At 43.0% G+C, this 13,363-nt stretch overlaps 1 protein-coding gene across 1 annotated transcript; it reads right to left on the minus strand.

The window, feature by feature from the left end:
* Window positions 1–851: 851 nt before the first annotated feature.
* On the minus strand, window positions 852–3,957 carry RGS2 (regulator of G protein signaling 2). The gene is made up of 5 exons (XM_009908489.2): window positions 3,826–3,957; window positions 3,415–3,516; window positions 3,257–3,318; window positions 2,233–2,399; window positions 852–1,831 (listed from the first exon to the last, which is right to left on the minus strand). Exons 1-5 carry the CDS (start codon window positions 3,939–3,941, stop codon window positions 1,637–1,639), a joined length of 642 nt encoding a protein of 213 aa, XP_009906791.2. The 5' UTR covers window positions 3,942–3,957; the 3' UTR covers window positions 852–1,636.
* Between the last annotated feature and the right edge of the window lie 9,406 nt (window positions 3,958–13,363).

Genomic DNA, 13,363 nt, shown 5'->3' on the forward strand with positions numbered 1-13,363 from the left:
ACTAAATCAGGGACTGTTTTGGAAGTATGGTTGGATGTGATTATTTTAAAGGAAGTGTGATTGTTGGTTTGGTTTAGGGTTTTTGTTTGGGGGTTTCTTTTTGGGTTTTTTGTTTGTTTTTCCCTAGCCTAAACTGTGCTATAGTTCTATGCTGGTTTTGGATGTTAGGGGAAATTGACATGGAATAAAAACCAGCAACTTTCCCTCTAAGCTCTCACTTAGCAGGGAGCCATGAACTTTTACTGTAATATCACCTCTTCTGAGTCTGCATAAGTTTTACTGCCTGATACTGAAGCCTTTCTAAGCCCTGATTAAAGGAAAAGTGTGGTTGCTTGTATTCCAAGTAGCATCCTGTGATCTCCAACAGCAGCAACATTGCTGCTTGTGGCTGCTTCACTCAGAATCACACAATGCTGGACTGTAAGGGACATTGAGGAGGATCATGTGGTCCAACCTTTCCAGGTTAGACTATAGTTGAAATGAGATGGCCCAGCACCCTGTCAAGCTCAGTTTTAGAACTGTCCAGTCTAAGGGAATCCAATGCTTCAATGGCCTACTGCTGCTTTCCAGTTAAGTGTAGCCATACATGTGCTTTGCACTGTCTCAGAGATGGGTTTTGTGGGGAAGTGGTTAAGACAGAGGATGCAATAGAATGTCTCTCCTGTTCAGTAGTTTATTCTGTTAGAAAACCCAAAATGAACAAAACACTTGCCTGGTTGATTAAGAAGTACCTGCTTTAAAAAGAACCCTAGTCAGATCATGCCCAGGACGTGGGACTCGCAATACTCTGAAGTCTCATGCCACATAGTACAGCTGTGTGATCACAAAACAAGCCAAGCAACAAAAGAAGCTTTGTATCAAAATAGTTTATTATAAACAATAAGAGACTTCACTGAAGCTTGCTGTCCTCAAGACAGAATTATGACATTGCAGCATTCTACACAATCATAATCCGCATATAAATATAATACTATACAGCTCCTGTTCACCTTGGCCAAGTTTTGCCCTCAGTCTGGCCTTGTGCAGCCCTGCTGACACAACCCAGCCCTGCATACTTCAGTTGTAGAACCTGTTCCTCTGGGAACCAAGTTACACTCTTGCTGCCTAGTGCTGGTATTGTCTAGAAGTTGAACAGAAACCAAACATCTTTGCAGCTCAAGGCGGTTTTACAGAACCAGTGCAAACACACCAAGTGACTGATGATGGCAAGACTGGTTGTTGTTTAGGAAAAAATAACTGTGCAACCAATTACTCAAGTTCCCAGCACTGTGCAACAGTACAGAGCAGCTTCTAGTTACAAGAAGGAAGCTGTGTTCTGACCTGCGATGTTGCCACCTCAGCCATGACAAAAGGACTCTTAAACTATATGGTTTGGTCTAATGCATGGAGTCACCTTCCACTTCAGCACTCAGAAGTACATTGCCAGCAGCTAGCCAGCACACTGCTGCCACCACCTCAGAACATTTTCCAGCAGTGTCACTTTGCCATCAGCTTTGTGCCAAAGTCAGTGTTTTTGTCCGTGCACCATGGCAAAAAGTGAGCACTTTTATCTCAGTCTTTCAGGTCAGGATGCTGCCCTGAGCTGTGGATTGCTTCCTCACTAGCCAAGAGGCTTCTCCTCCCTCTCCTCCATTGCTCATGTCCCCGGGGCTGCCCTGGTGATAGGTGGCTTCTTGCACAGCTCCTGATAGAATTCAGATTCTAAAAACCGTGGGTATGAGTTATTCTCCATCAAGCTGTAAACTCTCTTCTGCGCTGCACTGAAGCAGGTATGCGTGGCTTCTTGAATGTTCTGTGCAATCATGTTCTTGGTTTGGAAGTCAATATTTATCTGAAATTTAAAAAGACAGACACTTAATTCTGAGAACTGAATTCAAGTATAACACCATAACATTTCAAAAGAGGTAAGAATAGGCAAGACCTTATTACTACAGAGTTAGATTAATGAAGTTTCCTTATAGGAAAATTCTTTCATGTGAAATGTAATGTAGATATTCTGTTTTACAGTGCTAAACTCAAATATGTTAGTGTTCAATGCAGCTGTTGACTTTCCCCAGTTAAGATGGAAATTCTGAAATACTGCTTGTGCCTTTTACCAGTCTGTGCAGACATGGATAACAGTGACATGGACAATGCAGTTAGGCATCTGAATCCTAAAGTGAGTTCAGAGGAATAAAAAGCTGTAAGAACTCACAGAACAGGGCACATATGTTTACATAGGTTTTTCTTTACCTCTTTGGGAGCTTCTTTTTCAATGAAGTCATTGTAGATTTTTTTTGCTTTTACTGTCAGCTTCTGAGGTGACTTGGTTTTCTTGAAGTCCTCACAGGCCAACCAGAACTCAATGTTCTCTTCACAGAACTCAGACTTCAGAAAAGCTCGGAAAGCAGCAAGACCGTCTAGGGAAAGAGTGAAAAAAAATAATCAGCTTACTATTTCAGGAATCTTGAATTTACCCACTGGTCACATCTGTTTCTACCCAAACATTCTGCTGTAACTCTGGTCTGGTTCTTTCAGGAATAGCATAGCAGTAACAAATTCCTCATTTATGTATGCAAACAAATTAACACCCTAACAGCTTGGCAAGCTTCACTTGCAATTAGTCATCTTTTTGGGTAAGCACAAAAATGCAAGCTAGTTCTAGTCAGAATGTTCCCTTTTGTCTTGCCTGCATGTATACATTAAAAAAAAAACACCCTTTCTCTAGATAGGGGCCTTCCATGTTAACCTTTGCTGGAGTAAATATTTGACTGTACTACAAACCTCTGGGATATTTTCTGCAATGGAAAGGATGACTCAAGTCCAAAGAGCAAGTGGTAATATTATTCCTTAATCTTTTTGCTCTGCTGCCGAGTGCCGTTCCATGTAGAGCTACAGTAAAACCCTGAGAGCATTGAACTGCTGTGTTGCAGAATCCTTCCCAGTTTATTTGAATGCATTTGTCTTGGTTAAACAGTGAGCTCTGAACAAAAATGCTTTTCACATTTGGCAAAGCCAAGCTGATAGATATGGTTTTTAACTTCAAGGATTACAGGAAAAAATTCCACTACAGTCTGGTATTCTTGATGTTTTAATAGCAGTTTACCTTTTTTAAAAGAACACTTCTATGACTTTTGCTTTAATTTTAAAACCTTTTAATATCAGGACTAGAATCAAAGCTATTCACATTAGAAAGGCACAATGCTGACATGGAAGGAAGGGATTTCTTACAGACATGCCTTTACTCTTGAATGTTACTTTTTGAAGACAAACTTACATTTATTAGCGAGAAGTTCATCAAAGGCTTCTGACCACAGCTGGGCTTCCTCAGGGGAAGGTCTGCATAAAGAGATGGAAAGTGTTAGACTCCATTGCTCAAGCCTTACTGTTTTTCTAGAACACTTGAGTTACTTAAGTCTCATTCTCATAACTTACCTGAAGTAGGTGCGGTTTTTCCCCACTTTCTTAGACTTAATTTTAGTTGAATTGGAAGAGTTCTGCAGGAAGTAGCTCAGTCTCGTTTTCCAATCTTTAATGCTGGAAGAACGAAGAGGAAGATGCACGTTACAAATGACACCTCGAGAAGCCTTAGATGACAGCTCCATTGCTGTCAAGAGCTGCAAGCGCTTTCCTGACGCTGCTTTGCCAGCTCAGTACCCAGGGAGTCACCTAAAGCATCTGTCTGGGGGCGAGAAAACGACGCTCCCCTCACTTCAATCCGCAGGCTCGCTCGCAGGCCACTGCCCAGCGTTAGCCGTTGAGAACCCAGCCCCGGAGCCCGACTCCCCCCCCGCACGACTGCAAGCCTCCCGCCGGAGAAACCGGTGACTAGGGGGGAACGCTCACATCGTTCTCTTCATCCTGCCTCTCTCCGTTGCCTCCTCCGTCTCGCCCCGCCTGCGGCTGCCCGGTTCCATGCGCCCGCCTCCGTGCTGCAGCGCCAGGAACACCGCACTCTGCATCGTGCCCACCTCGTACAGCTCCACTCCTTTGCCCGCAGCCCGCATTTATAGCCCTCGGCCGCTCCGCCCAGCAGCGCCTGTCCCGCCCCGGGCCCCCCTCCCCACCGGGAGGGAAGGCGGTGCAGCAGGCGTGTTACGGTGCAGACGCCGGGTACTCTGGTTTTCCCGGTAAACCGGTAGAGGAAAGTTTTACTTTTCCCCAGGATTACGTCGCTTTTTAATGATTTTTTTTTTTCCTATTTTTCACCGCTTTTAAAAATTATTTGGTGTGTGCCGTGCCGTGCCCCCCCGCCCCGCGATTGCAGCGCCTTCCTGGAAAGGCTTCAGCCGCGGCGCGGACAGGGGGGGCTGGCTGTCCTTCCCGTGCCCTCAGTCAGAACCGTGCCCTGCGCTTCTGCAGCTTTGTTTTTCATAAAGGCAATACAGCCTCTGGAGCGTGGCCGGTACTCAACCAAGGCTCAGAAAGGACTCGGACGCGTTTCTTTGTCAGACGAAGTAACTGCAGAGTTGAGTACCTGGTATTTTTGGTGTGCCTCTCTGTTAACCCAGGCTGTTTAGCACTTAATAAGCTGCCTGCAGTCGGGGTTTATCTCTGTATACTGTTGCCACCTACCAGTGAATTGTGTGAATTACTCCCAGTGCGCGAAGCTTATACGGCAATGCCTTACGGCTCCGGCTTGCTGAAAAGGCTGTGAGATCCTCCTTAGCAGTGTTCAACTTGAAAGGTATCATGGCTCAAGAATCTGCATTTAGGAATGGGTGGGTTTCTCTTTAACTTGCCCAGCTCTGCCCTGCTTTTTCCACTGTGCACGTGGCTTCCTTTTCACAGAGCTCCACAGCAGAATACTGTTGAGAGACTTTGATTTTCTAAATGCTGTCTGACTTCGGTGCAATCAAATCATAGAATTATAGAATCATTTTGGTTGGAGAAGTCCTTGAAGATTGTTGAATCCAACCATTAACTAACTCTACCAAGTCTGATACTGAACCATATCCTTCAACACCACATCTGTGTCTTTTAAAAAACACCTCCAGAGATTGGGATTCAATAGCCTCACTGAGGGGCTTATTCCAGTGTTTGAGAACCCGTTCAGTCAAGAATTTTTCTCTAGTTTTCAACCTAAACCTTCCCTAGTGCAACTTGAGGCCATTTCCTCTTGTTCTATCACTTGTTACTGGGGATAAGAGGTGGACTCCCACTTCACTCCAACATCCATTCAGGTAGTTGTAGAAAGCGGTATGGTCCCCTCAATCTCTTTTTCTCTATTTCCCTCAGGCACTTCTTATCAGACCTGTCCTCCAGACCCCTCATCAGCTTTGTTGTCTGTCTCTGAACCTGCTCCAGCACCTCAATGTCTTTCCTGTAGAGAGATGATCCTTTTAGATGATTCTGAATGATCCTTGTAGGTAAGCGCTGTAGTTCTACAGCCTCTCTACTTGCCAAATAAGCACAAAGCTGTACAAAGGCATTTGCTTTAAATGAGATGCATGGAGAAAATGATTGTGACTTGATTTGTGAAAGCATTGAAGCAAGAAAGCTTTTCAGTGTTACCTGGTTTAAGTCCTTTGTAGTATATATTGATGGTCTGGTAAGAAAATACTGATGGTCCTCTAAGTTTTGCCAAATCACTTGAAATGATTTTCACAACGGGTGGCTTTTAGTCTTGTCTATAGCACATAAATTTTTTAATTGGAAAAGATGATGAGTGTGTTACCATGGGAGGGAGGATATGTGGAAACACTAACAGAAATAAGGCTCAAAGTGCTATAAAACCATCAGTTACAGAAAATTTATAGGAAGAAATTTTTTCCAAAAACTAGATCAGGGCAGGCAGTGCCTGTGTGATGGATGGAGCTGTGCTGACTTGCTTCCAGGTGCTTTCATCATCAGTTGCTTTGAGTGCCAGGGTCAGACAAGCTGTGCAGCTGTGAGTGATTTGGGCAGGATCTTGCCAGGAGGTGCTGAACAGGCTGTAACTCGGGTGAGGATGGGAACACTCTCTGCACGTGTGACACTTGCAGCCTGCGGCCTCCAGGCTGAGCGCGGGCCTGGCCTTAGAATAACAGGTTAAAACTCAGCCCAGAGCCTTACCCAGGACAGAGCCTCTGTAAAATATCAAATGCTTTGCAAGAAGAACAGTACATCCTCACCTTCCACTTGGCTTGTGGGATATTTCCCGGTTTTTTCCATGTTGGTTTCAAGTTTCATCTGATTCTGGAAGTTGATTGTAGGGCAATGTGCCTGAGAAGAGTGGGAATTGAAAAACTTCAAAGTTTATTAAGCTATAGGAAGGGAATTTTTTAAGCATTTATGTTTGGGGGGGTGGGGGGTTGATGCATAGCACACCAGAGATCCTGCTGATGTTTGAAGCCTGACAAAATATTTCCTTGATGGTCCTGGAGATGACTTGCCAGAGCAGAGTTTGGGATATTCCCAGCATATGCCAAGTTAGAGAGCTGGCAGTAGTCAGCATATGGAAAAATTGCAGTCTGCATCATGTATCTGTCTGATGCTTTTTATTTTAAACTTTTTAATGGCTTCTTTCAGATACCCATAAAAATGGAAGTGCCAGTTAAAGAGGGTAGTTATAACATTTGTATTAACAATGGAAAAAAGTAGTGTTCCAGGTTTAAAAAAAAAAAAGGCAGGCAACACAAAACAAGCTGAATATGGACTTGTGAGGCTAGATGGCCTTATAAAACATACCTACTATAGCATTTGGGTTGAAAGCTATTTAAAATTAAATGTTATTTGCTGCATTAAGGTGTATATTTTTAGTTTTACATTTTTATTGTGCTTTTAAAGGCACACATATAACTGTTCTGTGCAGTAAAAGAGAAACTCTACCAAATACTTTCTCGTGTTACCATGCTGTGCAGTGTGGTTTTTGGCTAGGATGCTAACTTTTGCCAGGAAGTCAGTAGCAAAAAACAAAGCAACAACAAATAAAACAATCCTCCCCCCAGTATGCATCTAGTCTCAAATAACGTCATCAATGTGCTGTACAATGATCCAGTCATGCCTGGGAAGGCAAGGAGGATGCTTCTGGGAGGGGGTTGCTGGCTCCCCCTGAGCCACCTGCTCTGGGAACTGTACAGGTGCTGCCTGCAAAAGCAGTGGGGCTCTCTGAGCAGTTGTAGACACCTCAAATCTAAGCATTACCTACAGACTCAAATGGTGCCAAGCACTGACTTAACAAAGTGAGATTTGGCATCTCAACCCTGTCCTTACCTGTCTCTTGCAACAGTACTTTGAAAATTTGAGGACAATTTGATAGTGACACTTTCCAGAAAAGCCCAGATTGCAACTGCAGCACAGGTTCAGGTGTATTAACATAGCACAGTGCATCATGCTGCTGAAAAGTGCCTTATGATGCTTTTCATTGGGAACAGGGCTGTGGGCTGTGCAACCCTGCCTGTGTGACTCAAGCCATCATCCAGACCAGCACTTCAGATTTGTCTGTGTGTACCCTGACCTCTGCCCTTTCAAAACAGTGAATCTGAAGAAGAATACAAATGTAGCTCCAAATCTTTTGCTTTTTAAAGCATCAGTCTATTTCTGTAGCACTAATCTTATTGTCAAAGAGCAAGGCCAATGGAAAGTGGCTGGGGGGGGGGAGCCTATCACCCAAACCTTGCTATTGGAGTTGGTGAGAATATCACTACTGCCTGCAGTGAAATCTGATGTCAGGCATTTAATGACATAAGCTCTTACCGTGGAGATCACAATTCTCTTTATGGAGGTTTTCTTGAGAATGTTCTGTTCTTTTTCTACTGATATGATCCCTAGGAGCACCAGTGATGGCTGGGTGCACTGAGGACTGTAACATATGCGATAAACACTGGAAGATGAGGTTTTTTCCACCTCTTTTACGTTAGATGCTGCAATAGCTACGCTGATCTTTTCCAAGTCCCCTGTGAATAGTTGTTCTTGCTGCACAAGACATAAATCTGGGCCTGCATTTTCTGAAAGGCCAATCCTTGTTCCTTCTTTTTATAGAGAAGACTTGGATGATAGGAAAGAACATTAAAAAAAAAACAGACAACAAAGGTCCAGGGGACTTTGTAGCTGAGTTTCATAAAGCCAAGAGGGGAGAATGTGCATTTTTTGATGGTAGTTCAAACTGCACAGCAGATTTATTTCAAGGATGTCTTATTGAACCCTTGGTGTCTTTGACTAGCTGAAAAATCATTTTCAAAAGAAGGAATAAGATGTTGAATTGTACCTTTTTGTAATACCAGTTGCAAATGACACAGGTGCATTTTCCTGTAGTTTTGCTGTGTTCCTTTATTTGATGTATACCTGTACAGTCCTGGTGCTCTGTCCATGAAATGATTCACATAAGCACCCGAACAGATCAGTAAAGAGCACCATGGTGCTCCTACTTATAGTAGCATGGTTTTAGCTCTGTTCTTACCTCTCTTTTTGGCTGTGTCTTCTTCTGAGGGGACTGTATTTGTATGGAAGAGTACAGGGGTGCTTAGCTGTAGGTGGAAATAATGTGTCTGCTGTGCATTGTTGCATGATAGCAGTCAGGCAGGGTATGGATGGCAGGGCACTATTTTCTGGAGAAATATTACAACTGCTACACTTTCTGGATTTGTTTTCTTTCTTTTTCTTTCTTTCTTTTTTTTTTTTTTGTACAAGTGAAGGTGTTTACTCAAACCCTTAGTCTGATTCTAATTCTGTTCATTGCATTCTGCCTTTCTTGCCCCTTTCACAATTTCAATGGCATGTAGCATGTGTGGGTGTTGGGGTTTTTTTGGTCTTTAGATTGTGGGGTTTTTTCCTTAATTGCTTGAAGCTTGCTCAGGTCAAGTTGTTGCATTCTTTGACTTTGGCCCTGCAGGCTATGCCTGGCTGTCTGTCCTGCTTCCCCCAGTACTATTTTCCAGTCATAAAGCTGAAAATATGCAAATCATAAGAAGTCATTTCTGGGACCTAAATTTAGCTCTACTGTGAGTTAACACTGGGGATGAACCAATTAAATGTTCAGTCTTTCCTAAACAGAAAATAAAATATCTCTTTTCACAAAAGGATCTCATTTCACTTAACAGCAAAAAATCCTCTGAGTAATGTACAAACTAGATGGAGCTCTCCGAGTACTCATCATTCCCAGCCCTCAGCCACCTTGTTTTACATAAACACTCACACTCAGTTTATAAAAGTTCTAAAAATAGAGCTGAAATTTATCAAAAAGTGGATAAGCTGGGGCTGTATGCCTGCTTGCATTGTTGCTGTTCTGTGGATGGTGTGTGTCTGTGATAGTGACGCTGTAAAAAGAATGGGAATTTGGGCACCAAGCAGCAGATTGTGATTCCACCTCTACCCACAGATACTTGGCACTATTAGGTTTTAAGGGAAGATAGTAACAGTGGGTGGGAGTCAGAACAACAGGTTCCCGGAGGACCTTGGGGTGACTGTCCTGCTCATGTAAGATGTCTTTATCCTTTCGGCAAAGCCAAGGGGTAAGGTAACTCTTAGTCTGTGTTTTAAAGGACAGGACATTCTCATATCCCTTATCTTCTGTCGATACAGACAACAAACAGCTTTGCAAGAAGCAGTCTATTCCCAGCAGTGACATTTTCTTAGCAATTGCTATCTGAGTTATACCTTCTCAGGTAAAGAGATCTGATTAATCTTGTTTGAGGTTAAGTAGGTGATGCAGAACGCTGGGTCTGTAATCTGTTCAAACTGGAGCCTATTTTGTTACTCCCCCCCCCCATATGTCCAAAGGCTTTATTTGTTAAGCTGGATGTACAGAGGGACATTAAACAATCAAATATGTTTGTTAAATCTGGATGTGGGCACCATCTTTATCACATTGTCTGCATGTAACACAGTCAACACAGTCCTTTTGATGACTGTTTAATCTATGTTAATGAAACTCCCTCCAACTGCGTAAATAGTATTAGTCAGATGTCAATCTAGAAGGTCTCTGTGGGTTACAAAATCTCTGCCTTTTTACAGCTTCTGCAGGTGAGTGCTGTCAGGAGCACAACAGTGAGAGATCTGAAGATTTAGAGAGGGGGAGGGGTTAAGATTTTTGTGCAGCTAAAATGCTCACATTTTAAAAAATATTCATTGCCTTTGAAATGGAGATAAAAATCTGATGAAGAGTGACTGCAGGAGCTGGGGATGGTTAGTTTGGAAAAGAGGAAGCTGAGGGGAGACCTCATTGCTGTCTACAGCTACCTGAAAGGATGTTGTAGAGCGGCTGGTGCTGGTCTCTTCTCCCAGGTAATTAGTGATAGAACAAGAGGGAATGGCCTCAAGCTGCTACTGGGTAGGGTTGGGCTGGACATTAGGAAACATTTTTTTCCCAGCAAGAGTGGTCAGGCATTGGAATGTGCTGCCCAGGGAGGTGGTGGAGTCACCAACCTTGGATGTGTTTAAAGGTGGTTTGGATGTGGTGCTTGAAGATATCGTTTAGGGGTGAACCTTGTATAGTAGGGTTCTAGGTTGGACTTGGTGATCCTGAGGGTCTTCTGCAACCTGAATGTTTCTGTGATTCTGTGAAAATATCAGTTAGTCTGTCCTATTTCATGATAGGCAGAGAAGTCTGAACAAAACTCTTTCTTGGGACAACCTGATCTCCACACTGAGTGGAACTAGAAGAGGTTTAGACTTTCTCAGTGCACGATAAAAACCCTAGCAAAATATCAAAGCAGTTAGTGGAAATTTTCATTTTCTTAAACTCATCTCTCTGGGACATATTTGAACACATCAGACATTGTAGGAGGCAGAGGTAAATTACAAGGCAATTGTAATTACAATGGAAAGAACAAGAATTATCTTAAGGAAATTACTCCCTGCTGTATTCTATACTGATATCCACTGAATAACTAACATTCATTGTATCAATTAACCTCTGCTTGGTTTGGCTACAGGAGAAGGGAAGACAATTTCTTCCATGTATTATGGAATTGCTACTCCTTTGCATAGTATATTTTCTTTATTTTGGATAAATAGCCTAATCCATACACAGGAAGCAGATAAGAGAGATTAATTTCACATCTAGGGACGAGCCTCTGAGGAATTCAGTGCAAGATCAGAATAAGAGGAGATTTTCATTGTCATTGTAAAATATCATATATGCTTGTTACAGACTGAGTTTTAATCTGCTGCTATTCATACCATCCTGTCTCATGCCAGCTTCAAAATGAAAGTGCTGGCTAGAGCAAAGTATTATGGGGCTTAAACTTCAGATTGTAAAATGAGAGGCTTCCTGTGCCAGTTGCTGCTTTTGGGTGTTGGTTCTTTTTCCTCAGGGATGGGAGTGGGGTATCGTGCTGGGTTTCTTTGCTGGTTTGGGTGGGGCTTTTTCTGTGTTTTGCTGCACTTTTTTTGCAGATAGCCTAAGCTAAGGTAATTGTGCATTGTATTGTTAGCCAAGGTAATTGTGCATTTATGATCTCATTTATATTGAACTCTTATTTCACTCTCTTTATCTCAGTCTGGAGTCTTTTTGTGTGTCTTACTTTCCCCTCGCTCCTGTGTTGGGGGGAAAGAGACAGGTTAAGCTGTTTGCCCTGCCTTAGCCTGTTACAATGCCTCAAAGCCAAATTAGAACAATCCTGCATGCACTATAAGCTATGAAAGAGCATAGCCACTATGAGGACTTGAACCTCTAAATCAGACGGAGATAGATTTTTCTGCGTTGTTTAATTAAGGGTCCATTCAAAGACACAGAGCAGAGGACCCTTATTTTCAGCATTTTCCCCTTGAGTCATTCAGAAGTATCCCCAAGTTCATTCAAAGCGCTGTGTTTACTCTGGGAAACAAGGTGAGACAACAACAAAATCCACATGCACACAAAAAACCCCCAACAAACTAACCAAACAAAAACAATCCGCAAGAGGTGCTCGAGCCTGACACTTCAAAACTCCTCTTGCTGCAGCAAGATGAGAGCAACAATGGGACTGGTCAGCAGAGATGACCCTCAGCACTACTGGTGGCTGCTTGTTTCCTGGTTTTGCAGAAGCCACAATGATAATAGAGAGCTCCTGTCAATGATAGAATGTGCATGTATTAACACACAAAGGAAATTTTTTTTCTGAGCACATGTCAGATCTTCTGCTGCTTATTAGCAAACTCGTGCTGTGTTGTGGGGATTTGTGCACCTTTCTGTTAACTTCAGCTGGAGGGGAACATGCAACGAATGTGAGGGTGATGTCTTGATATGCATAGAATCATAGAATTGTCAAGGTTGGAAGGAACCTCAAGGATCATCCAACTCCAATCCCCCTGCCATGGGCAGGGACACCTCACACTAGGTCAGGTTGCTCAGAGCCACATCCAGCCTGGCCTTAAGAAGCCCCATCCCTGGAGGTTTTTATCACCTCCCTGGGCAACCTGTTCCAGTGTCTCACCGCCTTCATTGTGAAGAACTTCCCAATGTCCAATTTGAATCTACCCCCTTCTAGTTTGCTCAGTCCCCCCAAGTCCCATCAACTACCTGACACCCTTAAAAAGTCCTTCATCAGCTTTCTTGTAGTCCCCTTCAGATTTTGGAAGGCCACAATAAGGTCTCCTCAGAGCCTTCTCCTCTCCAGACAGTGATACTGTATTTACTGAGAAATGCAGAGATTCTTTGGAGAAAATAGCAAGTGGAACAAAGATTAATTTGTGTAATCTCCCTGGTTCATAACATGCTACATGTTTAAATGCCAGCTCTTGGGTGTGAATGAAGATGTGTTTGTAACCAGAGCTGTAATCTCTTGACTATTTTCAAATGTGTTTCACTGTATGGAGGGGGAAGAGTTCAGGTGTGCAGAAAATATGGTGCAAGCTGAATACCAACTTTATTACCATTGTGTTTAATAAGTAACTGCTTTTTAATTTTGTCAGTAATGACTAATGCTGGCATATCATTTGGCACTAATTTCTTAGCATCATAATTCCATTGTTGCTGGTAACTGGCAAGATCATGGTTTCAGTCACTAGAGTGACTTTGCCTAGTCACTAGCTGGCTTTATTAATGGCCTGCAACACCCAGGCTTGAAATGTTAAAAAGAAAATAAAGTTCATTTTATCTGGTTTACCTGACTTTCCTTTATGGATGGAAGGCACCTTAATTGTATTTTCCTTACATGTTTGGCACAGAAGGGACTGGGTGCAGAGTCAGCACATGAAAAGCCTCTTAAGACAAGGGGATGTTTTTGCATTGACACTTTCTATATAGCCTGGAGAAGAGGGGACCTAGAGGAGACCTTATCGCTCTCTACAACTACCTAAAAGGAAATTGTAGTCAGGTGGGGGTCAGGCTCTTCTCCCAGGCAGCTTGTGACAGGACAAGAGAGCATAGTATGAAGCTGTACCAGGGGAGGTTTAGGTTAGGTATTAGGGAGCACTTCCTCATAGAAAGGGGACTTAGAGACTGGAAGGGACTGCCCAGGGAGGTGGTGGAGTCACCATCACT

Source organism: Dryobates pubescens, chromosome 11, assembly GCF_014839835.1.
Source record: "Dryobates pubescens isolate bDryPub1 chromosome 11, bDryPub1.pri, whole genome shotgun sequence".
Taxonomy (NCBI): domain Eukaryota; kingdom Metazoa; phylum Chordata; class Aves; order Piciformes; family Picidae; genus Dryobates; species Dryobates pubescens.